General features: G+C 42.7%; 1 protein-coding gene and 1 non-coding gene across 2 annotated transcripts in view; one reads left to right on the top strand and one right to left on the bottom strand.

The window, feature by feature from the left end:
* Positions 1-1,298: 1,298 nt before the first annotated feature.
* Positions 1,299-14,427, bottom strand: part of LOC121278793 (regulator of G-protein signaling 22-like) — a 28,074-nt gene continuing 14,945 nt past the window's right edge. Inside the window, exons 2-4 of the mRNA XM_041189244.1 lie at positions 14,034-14,102; positions 1,751-1,912; positions 1,299-1,493 (exon numbers count right to left, since the gene is read on the bottom strand). Coding sequence (XP_041045178.1) covers positions 1,299-1,493; positions 1,751-1,912; positions 14,034-14,102 — 426 coding nt within the window. The remainder of the gene's footprint in view (positions 1,494-1,750; positions 1,913-14,033; positions 14,103-14,427) is intronic.
* On the top strand, positions 7,421-7,664 carry LOC121279456. Its single transcript, XR_005943399.1, has one exon. It is a non-coding gene; the product is annotated as a small nucleolar RNA SNORA53 (small nucleolar RNA).

The following is a 14,427-nucleotide window of genomic DNA, read 5'->3' as shown; positions in this document are numbered from 1 at the left end:
TGTCTGTGGTAAAGGTAAATCCATAGTGCTGATAGGGAGGGAATTCCAGGATTTTGACCCAGCGACAGTGAAGGAATGGCAATTTATTTCCAAGTCAGGATGGTGAGTGGCTTAGAGGGGAACTTGCAGGTGGTGTTATTGCCATGTATCTGCTGCCCTTGTCATTCTAGATGGTATCAGTCTTGGGTTTAGAAGGTGCTGTCTAAGGAGCCTTGAAGAGTTCCTGCAGTGCATCTTGTAGATGGTGCACACTGCTGCTACTGTTCGTCAGTGGTGGAGGGAGTGAATGTTTGTGGAAGGGGTGCCAGTCAAGCAGTCTGCTGGATGGTGTCAAGCTTCTTGAATGTTGTTGAACCTACACCCATCCAGGCAAGTGGGGAGTATTCTATCACACTCCTGACATGTGCTTTATAGATAGTAGACAGGCTTTGGGGAGTCAGGAGGTGAGTTACTCACAGCAGGATTCCTAGCCTCTGACCTGCTCTTGTAGCTACAGTATTTATACGGCTTGTCCAGTTCAGTTTCTGGTCAATGGTAACCCCAGGATGGTAATGCCATTGAACGTCAAGTGGCAATGGTTAGATTCCCTCTTGCTGGAGATGGTCATTGCCTGGAACTTGTGTGGCACGAATGTTCCTTGCCTCTTGTCAGCCCAAGCCTGGATTTTGTCCAGGTCTTGCTGCATTTGGACATGGACTGCTTCAGTATTTGAGGATTTGTGAATAGTGCTGAACATTGTGCAATCATCAGCGAACATTCCCACCTTATGATGGAAGGAGGTTCATTGATGAAGCTGCTGAAGAAGGTTGGGCCTAAGACACAACCCTGAGCAAATCCTGCAGTGATGTCCTGGAGGTGACTGACCTCCAACAACCATGACCACCTTCCTTTGTGCTAGGTATTACTCCAACCAGCAGAAAGTTCTTCCCCTGATTCTCATTGACCCTAGTTTTGCTAGGGCTCCTTGATGTCACACTCGGTAAAATGCTGCCTCGATGTCATGGGCAGTCATTCTCACCTCACTTTTGTTGTTTCTAAGCTCTAGCCAAATAGATTTTGCCCTTGATCCCTCTGGAACACCCTTTCTCACCAGCACTATAGTGCTCAATACTGCTCAATTCTGCTCCTTCCTTCCTTATCTTTTCCAAACACCTTGTATCCAGGAATATTTAGTACCCCATCCTATCCTTCGAGTCAGATAATTGTTATTGCCACAACGTCATATTTCCATGCGGTCATCCACAGCTCAACAATCTCATTTACCACTTAATGCAACTAAGCCATTTCACTGAACTCCATCATTCTTCACACACCTGTGCTTCTCTGAAGATGTATGGTCCCTGCTCTTGCATGTGATTAATGATTTTATTTGCATATTCTGATGGAATATCAACTTGCACAGTTGGTGGGATGCTGGAATTGATGAAACAATTGATAATGGAGGAGATCTTATTCTGAATACATTCCTCGCTATCACGAGAATGACACATGTCCTGAAGGAGAAAGCACAGAAAGAGGGTTGGTAAACTTCTCTGTGCCATTTGGGCTATAGAAATTAATATTCAGACAGTCACAGATAAAGAAAAAGACGTGCAGACATGAATTTGAATGTACACTTACTCAGACACTCATGCACAATTTTTCCAGTGAAATTCTTTGCTATTTTATGTAAATTAAACTTATGACTCATTTGAGTGCAGCTTTTAATTATTAATTACCTTTTTAAAATCAAATTCTGTATTTTCTTTACCTTGTACTTTTGAACCTCAAGCCAGAAGGTGATATTATTCTCCATCAGTTTGCCCTTCAGTGACACAAACTGCTGAAATTGGAAAACTGTTACTGGATTTAGCAAGGCTCTACGGAATGCAATGATTTCTTTTGATGAGGAAACCCATTTGTTATCCAGTAGCTGTTGGAAACATCATTTTTCAGATTAATTTATATCATCCACATTTCCACTTAGAAAATATCAACGGGATTAGACAAAGTCAGCATGAATTTATGAAAGGGAAATCATGTTTGACAAACCTACTGGAGTAGTTTTTTTGAGGATGTAACTGGCAGAATAGATAAGGGAGAACCAGTGGATGTGTGTATTTAGATTTTCAGGAAGCTTTTAATAAAGTCCCACATAAGAGGTTAGTGTGCAAAATGAAAGTACATGGGATTTCTTTAGTTTCATATATTGGCATGGATTGAGAATTGGTTAGTAGACAGGAAACAGAGAGTAGGAATAAATAGGTCTTTTTCGGAGTGGCAGGTAGTAACTGGTGGGATACCGCGGGGATCAATGCTTGGGCCCCAGCTATTCATAATATTTCAATGATTTGGATGAGGGAACCAAATGTAATGTTTCTAGGTGTGCTGATGACATGAAACTTGATGGGAATGTATGGTGAGGAGGATGTTAAGAGGCCTCAAGGTGATTTAGACAAGTTGAGTGAGTGGGCAAATACATGACAGATGCAGTATAACATGGATAAATGTGAAGTTATCCACTTTGGTAGGAAAAACAGAATGGCAGTATTATTTAAATGGTGATAGATTGGGAAATGTTGATGTACAAAAGGACCTGGGTATCTTTGTTCATCAATCACTAAAAGCAAGCATGCAGGTGCAGCAAGCAGTTAAGGAGGCCAATGGTATGTTGGCCTTCATTGTGAGAGGACTTGAGTACAGGAGCAAGGATGTCTGACTGCAGCTGTACAGGGCCTCGGTGAGACTACACCTGCAGTATTGTGTGTAGTTTTAGTTTCCTTGTCTAAAAAAGGATATACTTGCCATAGAGGGAGTGCAGCCAAGGTTCACAGACTGATTCCTGGGATGGCAGGATTGTCATATGAGGAGAGATTGGGTCGACAAGGCCTGTATTCACTAGAGTTTAGAAGAATGAGAGGGGGTCTCATTGAAACGTATAAAATTCTGACAGGACGGGGCAGGATGGATTGGATGCAGAGATGATGTTTCCTCTGACTGGGGATCTATGATAAGGGTTCACAGTCTCAGAATATGGGGCAGGCAATTTAGGAGTGAGATAAGGAGAAACTTTGGAACTTGAATTCCATCTCTATCTATTAATATAGGTTAAAAATTTGAAAAGGTATAACAACTTTGCGGGGTTGTGTGTGTGATTAACCCATGTCCATTGAAAGTAATGCAAGCAGCATGCAAACTTAATGCTGCCTGCTCATGATAGTGGCATGCAGCCTAGCATTAAACACACTGTTTCAGTAGTTGCAAGCTCAGCATTGGTGCAAGGCTAGCACTAATTAAAACTAGCATATACTGTTTTAAGTGGTTCTGGCTGCAGCAGCTCATTCAACTGGCTGAAAGCACCTATGAATAAACCTGAATAATGGCACAGCAGGCCAGTCAGTGGGATCCCAAGTTTTTGGGTGCAGCAATGTAGGTCTTAGTACAGAAAGTTGAAAGGAGGAGAGAAGCGATGTATCCATAGTGGACCAAGAGACCTCCCAGACAGAAACAGCGAAGGCAATGGGAGCAGATAGCCAATATCAATGCCTCAATCCCTTAGGACTGCATACAGTGCCAAAAAAAAGCTGAATGGCCTCTGAATGATCAAGGTGAGTTAATGGATGTTCAAATATGCTAATGCCCAGTAACTGCACCATCGAACTCACACACTGCTCAATATACCTATACTAACATATCAAAACTTACCAGCAATGAGGTCTCATGCTTGACATTCAAATGTTCCACCTTACCCTCATGCACTCATTACTGCTGCAAGCCTCACAGCCACACACCACAGCTCCCACATGCTGGCAACTTTTCAGCTATGGCAGCCACATTACCCAGACACACTCACTGGTACAATTTCCTGTCTTGTGCAGTACAAAGTCGCCCACAATAAATGACAACAGCAGGAAACCAATAGGGACAAGGCATGTGCACCCTCACACCACCAGAGGTGAGGTACAAAATACCATCCAAGTGGCTTGCTCAAGATGACAGCGAGGTGCCTAGATGGATCTGGTGAAGCCCTGCAGTATACCCAAGTGAGGATCTCTCATATTGTAATGGTCTGCCGACACTCACATCATCTAGTGCTGCAGAGGGGTGAGATCTTCCATAATGTGCACATCATTGTCACTACGCCTCATCTGACAAAGGATCTGCAGGAGGCTGCTGAGTTGGTGGCAGGGGATGATGAAACCCTTGGATTGGAGGTGAGGGACATCAAGAGACATGTAAGGGAGGCTCAGGACAACCTCATAAAATACCCGGTTCCTGCAACAATGGTGCCCTTTCAATGTCTCTACAATAATGACATCTTAACATGGTGCCTCCTTCCTATTGCACTCTGGTGCCCACTGCTTATGTTCATAAATGAGGAGCTGAAAATATATGACTGCCGTACACTGGGGCATTGAGAAAGCAAGGGTGACATATAACAAGCTAGGAATTAATGCATGAACAATTAACAACAGGTAACTGTGACATATATTGGCCTGCGGAAAGCATTCCATCACACTCATGCTTTGTGCTTTACAAATGAAGGGCTGGTTTTGGGGAGTTAGGAGATGGATTATTCACTGCAGAATTCCCAACTTCTGACCTGCTCTTGTAGCCACAGTATTTATTTGGCAGTTACAGTTCAGTCTCTGGTCAATGATAGCCCCATGATGTTGATACTGCTGTTGAATGTCCAGGGGAGATGGTTAGGTTCTCTATTGTTGGAAATGGACATTACCTGACACTTATGTGGTATGAATGTTAGATGCTGGGACCTCAGGAGGAGGTCGAGATAGATCATCCTCTCGGCACTTCTCAGTGAAGATAGTTGTAAATGCTTCAGCCTTCTCTTTTGCACTGGACTCCCCCACCATTAAGGTGGAGATATTTGTTGGGCCTCCTCCTCCAGTGAGTTGTTTAATTGTCCACCATCACTGGATGCGGCAAGGCTGCAGAGTTTTGATCTGATCTGTTGGTTGTGGGGTTGCTTAGCTTTGTCTATTGAGAGCAACAGGGAAGAGAGATGATGCCAAGGTTCTCAGAAATGGTACTGAAGGTCTTGTCCTGGAGACTGACAAGGGTGAGAGAGGTCACAGCTGTGCCAGGAGATGCCTCAATGAATGCCCTCAGAACGATCAATCTGAGTGAGGCAGTAGGAGACAATGGAAATTTTATTTTATTTGTTAATTGGATGTGGGCATTACTGGCCAGCATTCATTGCCCATATTTAAATGCCCTTGAGAAGGTGGTGGTGAGCTGCCTTCTTGAACTGCTGCAGTCCATGTGTTGTAGGTACATCCACAGTGTTGTTAGGGAGAGAGTTTCAATATTTTGACCCAGTGACAGTGAAGGAATGGTGATATAGTTCCATATCAGGATGGAGCATGACTTGGAGGGAAACTTGGTGGTGTTCCCATGCATCTGCTGCCCTTGTCAATCTAGGTGGTAGAGGTCAGGGGTTTGCTGTCAGAGGAACCTTAGAGAATTGCTGCAGTGCATCCTATAGATGTTATACACTGCTGTCACGGTGGTGCAGGAATTGAATTTTGAAGGTGGTGGATGGGGTGCTTTGTCCTGGATGGTGTCGAGTGAGGACACCTGGATGGTGTCCTGAGTGTTGAGGGATCTGCACTCATCCAGGAGGGTATTCCATCACACTCCTGAAATGTGCCTTGTAGATGGTGGACAGGTTTTAAGAGTTAGGAAGTGAGTTACTCTCTGCTGAATTTCCAGCCTCTGACTTGCTCTTGGAGCCACAGCTTTTATATGGTTGGTCCAGTTCAGTCTCTGGTCAATGGTAACCCCCAGGATGTTGATTGTGGAGGAATGGGTGAAAGTAACTTAAATTTCTTACTGGTACAATCATACAAGGAATCCCAAATTTGACTAGTTTTAATTCAATGTGTGGAAGGTTGTTTCTTTGACCAGTAACTGCTTTTTTAAATTGAACTTGTAGTTTCCATGTTCAAAGCACTTTGTCAATCCACTGCCCCCAAGGTGTGTTTGAACAAAATAAAGAATTTTCACTATGACTGGCATCAAAGGATAGGACAGATTGATGCAGCCAATAATCCACAAACAACAGCACAGGCTCACTCCCTGAACCTTTGACAATCAAAGTGGTTCACAACAAGCCAAATACTGTCAGAAAAGACTAACAAGAAAACCTCAAGATTCCTCACTGCATCGGGAATATTCTGATTTACAATGGATCAGCTTTTAAAGAAGGCACTGCACTTTTGAAAAATTTCACTTATCTTATGAATACAACAATCAGCCAACCATTGAAGCCTCTGCAATCAGGTAATGTTGATGGTGGAAGTGGTTAAAGCATCACAATAAGCTATAGTGAATGAGTTTGGTGCTTGTTTATATTTCAAACAATGAGATGAAAGGACACCAAAGAAACATGCAGCATTTCAAATTCCAACTGTACAAGAAGTGTGGAGAGAAGTGCCCATTATTTGCTCAATTAATTTTTAGAAATCCACCACATTCTGCCTGAACTAATCCTTACACAAGATCAGTTAATTGATCTGTTTTAATAGCAGTCATTATGTTTAAAAGACGTGAAACATTGATACAGAAATCAAGATAAACTGTCTCCCCCATACTAAAACAGAATTAATTACAACTGTGACTTCCATTCTCATTTCCATTTTCCTCCTCATTCAGTCCTTTAACCACAATTCGATGGGTTAACCACTCAATTTCTTAACTACAACTCAAAGATTACCTCTCTCTCACTGCTGCTTGTTATTCTCTCTCTCCATGCCTCCGCATTCCCATTTCTTCGGCCACTTTCTTATTGGTACACCATAATAGATTGTACCAGCTTACTTTCACCTCTGAGTGGGGGATTCAGCGATGGTAATGCCAGTTAAGGTCAAGGGGAGATGGTTAGATTATATCATACTGGAAACAGGCATTGCCGCAAACATTACTTGCCACTTATTGGCCCAAGCCTGGATGTTATCCAGGTTTTTCTGCATATGGTCACAAACTGCTTCAGTACCTGAGGAGTTGCAAATGATGCTGAACATTGTGCAATCATCCATGAACATCCTCACTTCTGACCTTATGATGAAAGGAAGATCATCGATAAAGCAGATGAAAATGGTTGGGCCTAGGACACTACCCTGAGGAATTCCTGCAGTGATGCCCCAGGACTGAGATGATTGACCTCCAACAACCACAATCATTTTTCCTTTGTGCTAAGTATGACTCCAACCAACGGAGAGTTTTCCCCCTGATTCCCATTGATGCCAGACTCAGTCAAACGCTCGGTCAAATGTCCGCTGAGCATCAGTGAGCAGGTTATTGCTGGTTAAGTGCTGCTTGATAGGGCTATGCATGACTGAGATTGTGCCTAAATTATTTGAGGTTGTAAATTTGAAGGCTAGTAGTCGGAGAATTGTTTGGGATAGTTATTTAAAAAAAAAATATGCTCCCTAGATCCACCTTTGGGATGTACCTGTTTTGCCTTGCTGGTAGATTTCTGCACTTTGGTGTTGGGTCCTTCACTGGGCTGGCAGGTGACATTTATCAACTTGTGGTTGGCCATTCAAAGGTGCTTGAGTCATTAGCATGTAATATACCTGCACAGTAGCCCCTCTGTTCTGATGTGAACTACCTGTTGCTCCAGGCTCTTGCTGCCATCAGGAGTTTGCTGCTGTGTGGACATGTTTATCAAAATCCATCTGGTTTAAATACTGCAAAGAAGTTTCCAGCACTTTGCTGATGATCGATAGTGAGGATTCCAAACAAGCACATTATCTTAAAGAAATAAAAGTAGGTTTAACAAATCCAGATGCCTATTGGATGTTAAGTGGCTTAAAAGTGAGGATAAAGAGAAAAACAGGGGCTTATGACAGATACCAAGAGTTCAACACTGCAGGAAACCTAATGGTGTATAAAAGTTGGAGGGGTGAAATTGAAAAGAAATCTAGGAAATCAAAGGGAGGGCATGAAGTAAAATTGAAGGAAAACCTAAAGACTTTGTAATAAATACATAAAGAGCAAGAGGATAACTAAAGAAAGAGTACAGCCTATTACAGTTCCTAGATCATGAGGAAAACCTGTGTGTGGAGGCAGAGGATGTAGGAAAGATTCTTATTGAATGCTTTGCATGTTTTCACAAAGAGAACTATACAGACATTACAATCAGGGGGGTGGAGTGAGAAATATGAGATGAAATTATCAAAATGGGCTGTTAAGGGAAGCCAGCAAAGAAGCAGTGGGGTATCTAACCATCATTTTGCAAACTTCTCTGGCTGCAGGTGTGGTGCTAGAGGACTGGAGGACAGCTAACATCGTACCATATCTTATAAAGGTAAAAGGGCATTGATCCAAGTAACTAAAGGCCAACCAGCCTAACCTCGGTAGTGGGAAGGCGATTGGAAACATCTCTGAGGGACTGGATAATCTTCTTTTAAATTTATACGGGTTAATCAAAGACTGGATTTGTTAAGGGAAGGTGTCTAACATAATTTAATTTTTTGATAAAGTCGCAAAGATGGTTGATCAGGGTAGTGTGTTTGATGTAGTCAATATTGATTTTAACAAGATTTTTAATAAAATTCTACATGGCAGAGTGTGCTCAAAAGTAGAAGCCCATGGAATCCAAGACTAAGTAGCAAAACTGGCTTAAAGAGAGGAAGCAAATATTAATGATTGATGGGTGTTTTTGTGACGGGAAGGCAGTTTCTAGCAGTGATCCACAGGATATTAGTATCTAATAGATTCTGTTGACAGATGTTAAATACCCAGTAGTTTTGATTAGTTATACACTGATGTATATAAAGAAGAGTCAGCCAGTATTGGCTGTGGGTGCTGGAGTGGAGAAGTAAGATCTGTCTCCATCAAAGCTTCCTAGTCTCATGTCTTCTTCACAAAAGTCTTGGGAATTTCTCTGACATATGGTAGCAGAGGATGGTTGCTTATTTTCTTAACAATTCCCGGCTTGGGGATAAAGGGATATTATTCCTTGTTATTCATGATTAAGGACACACCAAATTAGTCTAATGGCTTCTCTTCGAACTGGTTTATGGGCATGAGGTTACTTAAACTCATTAAGCAGACATTTTTGGCACAGAAGAAGAAAATTACCCTCCTAAATTTCTGAGAAAGCCTTACGAATTCTTATGCAGTGGCTAGAGATCATCTCAAGACTTCTCAGCGGTTGATGTTAAGACAGTTAGTTTTGAACCAGGTGTTGTGTTGTGTTTTCTTGGTGAACCATTCAAAGCTAGGTTTAGTGGGCCTACTGTTTCAAAAGGAAACTCAGTGAGGTGTTATATGGTTAGAACTCCAGACAGAAGGATGTGTCATGTGAACATGTTGGAGAGGTACTATGACCACGTGTCTAGTCAGCCAGTTGCTGCAGCCCAGGTGGTAGAGAATGTTGAAGGTGATAGTGATGCTTGTGATGAACCAGGTGTTGAGTCTGAGACTGAAAGTTCACAGATTAAGCCTCCTGCAATGAAACTGTTAAAAGCAGAGGTGTTGTAAGATCTGGATGAGTTGCTACCTGAGTAGCAGAAGAAACACATAGCTGGCTAATTAAAGGGATATAAGCCTGAATATGCAGATAAGCCAAGTTGTACTTCTCTGATTATTAATGAAATTGGTGTAAGGGAAGCTAAACCATTTAAACAAAACCCATGAAGGCTCAATCCAAGCAAATTGACCAAAGTCAGGGAGGAGGTACAACTCATGTTAGATAATGAAGTACTCAGAGTTTCCTGTTGTACTGGTACCAAAGCCAGATGGCTCTCAAAGATTCTGCATTGGTGACCAACTGGCTAATGGCCAAAATGGACACCTATCCAATCCCACAACTCAAGGACTGTATTGATAGGATGGGAAGCTTGGCCTTTGTTAGCAAGATTGATTTGTTTGAACGGTATTGGCAAGTCCCCTTGACCAATCAAGCCAAAGAAAATTCTGTTTTTGTGACACCAGCTGGTTTATATATATGTTGCATGTTTAAATGAAACAGAGAAAGAAAAGTGAGTAGCCAGTGAGTCACTTTTTTCTAAGTAAGTTTTATTATCTAATAGGTAAAGGAATGGCTACTCTGACCCCTGGTTCCCTGTGTCTTGGGTAACCATATGTGCAGGAAGTGTTAACAGCTGTAGCAGCCTGAGTTCTGGGTATCAGAGCTTTTTATAGTAGACATCACTGTGGCATATCTGAAAGGTAGAGAGCTTTGTGGATAGTACATCTATTAATGTGGTCACCTTACAGCTTAAGAGTATGCAGGAAGATATAGAATGGGTGGCCACCAGGCAGTTAAGAAGAATTAGATAGGTAGTGCAAGAGTTCCCTCTCACTCTCAAACCATTATTCAATTCTGAATCTTGATGAAAGTGATGGTTCATCTGGGGACTCAAGCCCGATCCCAGTTCATGACATTGTGGGTGGCTCAGCTGTATAAAGGGGCACGAAGAAGGCTGGAAGCATGATGGGAGAATCGATAGGGGAACAGGGAAGCATTTCTGTGGCCACAGATATGAATTCAGGACGGTATATTACCTCACTGGTGCCAGGGCCAAGGATGTCACTGAACAGCTGCAGAGCATCCTTAGTGGGGAAGTCCAGTGCTCATGATCCACATTGGTACCAATGGCATAAGAGAAGAGGGATATGTGGTTCAGCAGTTAGAATTTAGGGATCTAGGTGGGAAATCAGCAAAGCAGGACCTCAAAAGTGGTAACCTCCGATTACTCCCATTACCATGAGCAAGTGAGCAGGATAGATCAAATGAATACATGGCTGGTGAAATGGTGCAGGAGGGAGGGCTTTAGATACTTGGGATATTGAGATCAGTTCCAGAGGAGATAAGACTTGCACAGGCTGGACAGGTTGCACCTAAACAGAGCCAGGACCAAATTTCCTTGCGGGGCTATTTTATAGTGCTAGTGGGGAAGATATAACTAACTTGGCAGGGGTGGGAAAACAGGAGGTAATACTAGAGAGGGATATGAAGGTGCAAAGAGTATTGAGAGAGGCTGATAGTACTGGTTCAGCATGAGGGAAAATAACGAAGTATAAATTAGGGTTACAGTGCAATGTGCAGAATATGGTAAATAAGATTGGTGAGTTGCTGATGCAGATAGCCATGTGATGTTGTGGTGATAACAGAGACCTGGTACAAAGGCGGCCAGGATTGGGTATTAAATATTTCTGAATGCAAGGTGTTCAGGAAAGATAGGGAAGGAAGGAAAGAGTGAGGGATGGCCGTATTGATGCAGGAGTACATTGAAGTGCTGGAGAGAGAGGATGTCCCAGAAGGGTTAAGGACAGAATCTATTTGGCTAGAGCTAAGGAACAAAAAAGGTGCAATTACATTGCTCGGTGTAGTTTATTGGCCACCAACTAGTGGCCAGTTTTCCTGACAGGAAGTGGGTCATTTTTTCTGCCTTTGTCGCCTAAGTTCATTGAAATCTCAGATTTTCAATGCCTTTTCAGTCTTTCAAATAGCAGTTGATGATACAACTGTGACAGTTTTCCGTTAAGTTAAAGATGATGCCACTTCCGAATCTTCTTCACAGAGTCTTCTGAAGGAGAAACAAGTTCCTCAGAGTGTCCTGAGGTTTTCTCTTCTAGTCCCAGAGGGTCCAAAGTTGAATTCTCTTCAGTCTTCTCTTCTGTATCAGTCTTTCATTGAAAAGTCTTCATTGTCCTTGCAGTTCAGTCATTCTGCAACCTATACTCTGCTTCCCAGCAACCCCGACAGATATGCTGATGAAGTGTTGTCGTATTCTGCAGGTGATGATGTCCAACCAGGTTTAGATGAAAGCTCTTATGTCTCCAAGATGTCTTCCCTAAGGGCCACGGATGCTGAGAGAGATTGAATCCCCAAGGACTATGACTTGAGGAGAGGAAGAGTGGGAGTTGGAGTTGAATCAAATCCGTAGCTATAAAAATGGAGTTACAGAAACATAATGTAAATAGTTAAAAGACATAGTTTCATGTTGTTGTTACAAAGTAGGATAGTATACCTGGAGGGAGGTGTAGTATAAAGGGTTAACAGATGGTATATGCTGATGCATGACATTGATGATGATGTACCATTAACATCAGTCAGTCATGTGTTAGACTCCCAATAGAGAGGCTGGAATTATGCCCAAAAGCATAACTTTTTTAGATACAGCACTAATAAGCAAGTGTTAACCAGATACCACAGTGTGCCTACAGTGTGTCCAAGAACCAATCCCATGCCTCGGGTCCAAGGTGGAAGGACCAATCTCAGAACAGAGTCCACATGCCCTGGGGGTCAGGCGCAAAATAGGCTCGTGACCTCAGCCAGTGTGAAAATTCATTTACGTGACCAGATTTGAGGGAGGAGAAGATGGTGGCACAGTTCAAAAAAGGAAACACTATGGCTGGATTTGGGCTCTGGCATGAGGAAAATAAGGTTTTAATATGCTGTTTCAGTTCTTTAAAAGGAACTGATTGACCAGAATCAGCATGGAGTACACATTGTAGCCTGTGATGGTTCGGATTGAAGGTGGATGAAAGGTACTGGTGGACCCACATCGTCAAGATTGGCATGAGTAGAGCTGAGGAGGTTCTGGAGAAGCGGACAGCCTGATAAATCTTGGTTGTTTCTGCTATTTAATGTGTAATTTATAATGATCATGATTTGCTTGTCAATTATGTATAATTTATGTGTGGAATCTTGTCCATTGGTTTCTCATTGGGTTCACTGGATAAATTCAGTTTGTTGATCCCCATGGGGACCAGGACAAAAGTGAAATGAAAAACACGAAAATGTTCCCTCTTTGTGGCTTTATGTCTGCCACTTCCATGTGATTGAAGGCTAGCTGGATTCATCAATCCAGAGTCAAAGGGAATCAGGGGGCAAACTCTCCATTTGGTTGGAGTCATACCTAGCACAAAGGAAGATGGTTGTGGTGTTGGTCATTTATCTCAGCTCCAGGACATCACTGCACGAGTTCCTCAGGGTAGTGTCCTCGGCCCAACCATCATCAGCTGCTTCATCAATGACCTTCCTTCCATCATAAGGTCAGAAGTGGGGATGTTCGCTGATGATTGCACTACATTCAGCACCATTTGCGACTCCTCAGATACTGAATATCCAGGCTTGGGCTGACAAGTGGCAAGTAACATTTGTGCCATACAAGTGTCAGGCAATGACCACCTCCAACAAGAGAGAATCCATCCATCGCCCCTTGATGTTCAATGGCGTTACCATCACTGAATCCCCCACTATCAACATCCTGGGGGTTACCATTGACCAGAAACTGAACTGGACTAGCCATATAATTACTGTGGCTACAAAAGCAGGTCAGAGGCTAGGAATCGTGTGATGCGTAACTCGCCTCCTGACTCCTCAAAGCATGTCCACTATCTACAAGGCACAAGTCAGGAATGTGATGGAATACTCCCCACTTGCCTGAATGAGTGCAGCTCCTATAACACTGAAGAAGCTAAACACTGTCCACAACAAAGCAGTCCGCTTGATTGGCACTACATCCACAAACATTCACGCCCCCCACCACCTATGCACAGTAGCCGGCTCCTTGGACAACATCTTCCAAACTCACGACCACTACCACCTAGAAGGACAACAGCAGCAGATAGATGGGAACATCACCACCTGGAAGTTCCCCTTCAAGTCACTTACAATCCTAACTTGGAAATATAATGCTGTTCCTGCGCTGTTACTGGGTCAAAATCCTGGAACTCCCTTCCTAACAGCACTGTGGGTGTATCTACACCACATGGACTGCAGTGGTTCAAGACGCAGCTCACCACTACCTTCTCAAGGGCAACTAGCGATGGATAAATAATGCTGGCCTAGCCAGCAAAGCACACATCCCATGAATTAATTAAAAAAAAGAGCCGTGAAATCAATTTTTGACCTTCTTGTCTGCTCATGCCGCCGAACACGCCTGACACCAGCAGGTACGGAAAGTTCCGCCCTCAAATTCATACCACTTCTAATGATTTACCTTCAACAATGCAGATATCATATGGATTCATTCAAGTTACCAAAATATTGCTTTTTGGGTGCAATTCCTCACCTTCAATGCATCACTTTTCTTCCTACTCTTCTGTAACATGTGGTCCTGCACTATGTCTTGCATTTGTACCTGGAAGGCAGACGCAAAGAAAGACTTTAGGATCAAATTATAAACAGATATCAATTGTATTATTTCCAGCCCTTTCAATATATTCCACTTAATACTTTTTCCACAAATTTCATAAGTACAAAAGGGAATCAGATACCAAATTGAAAAGAAAAAAATTGCATTAAGAACAGGTGAGTGGGATTAATTGGATGGCTATTTCACAGGCTTTTTTATTCATGCATTGCGGGCATCAATCACAAGGCCATCATTTGTTGTCCATTAAGTGGTGAGCCACTTTCTTGAACCACCGCAGTCCATATGGTGTAGGTACACCCACAGTGCTGCT

Source organism: Carcharodon carcharias, chromosome 6 (genome assembly GCF_017639515.1).
Source record: "Carcharodon carcharias isolate sCarCar2 chromosome 6, sCarCar2.pri, whole genome shotgun sequence".
Classification (NCBI taxonomy): Eukaryota; Metazoa; Chordata; class Chondrichthyes; order Lamniformes; family Lamnidae; genus Carcharodon; species Carcharodon carcharias.
This window is presented reverse-complemented; position numbering and strand designations above follow the sequence as displayed.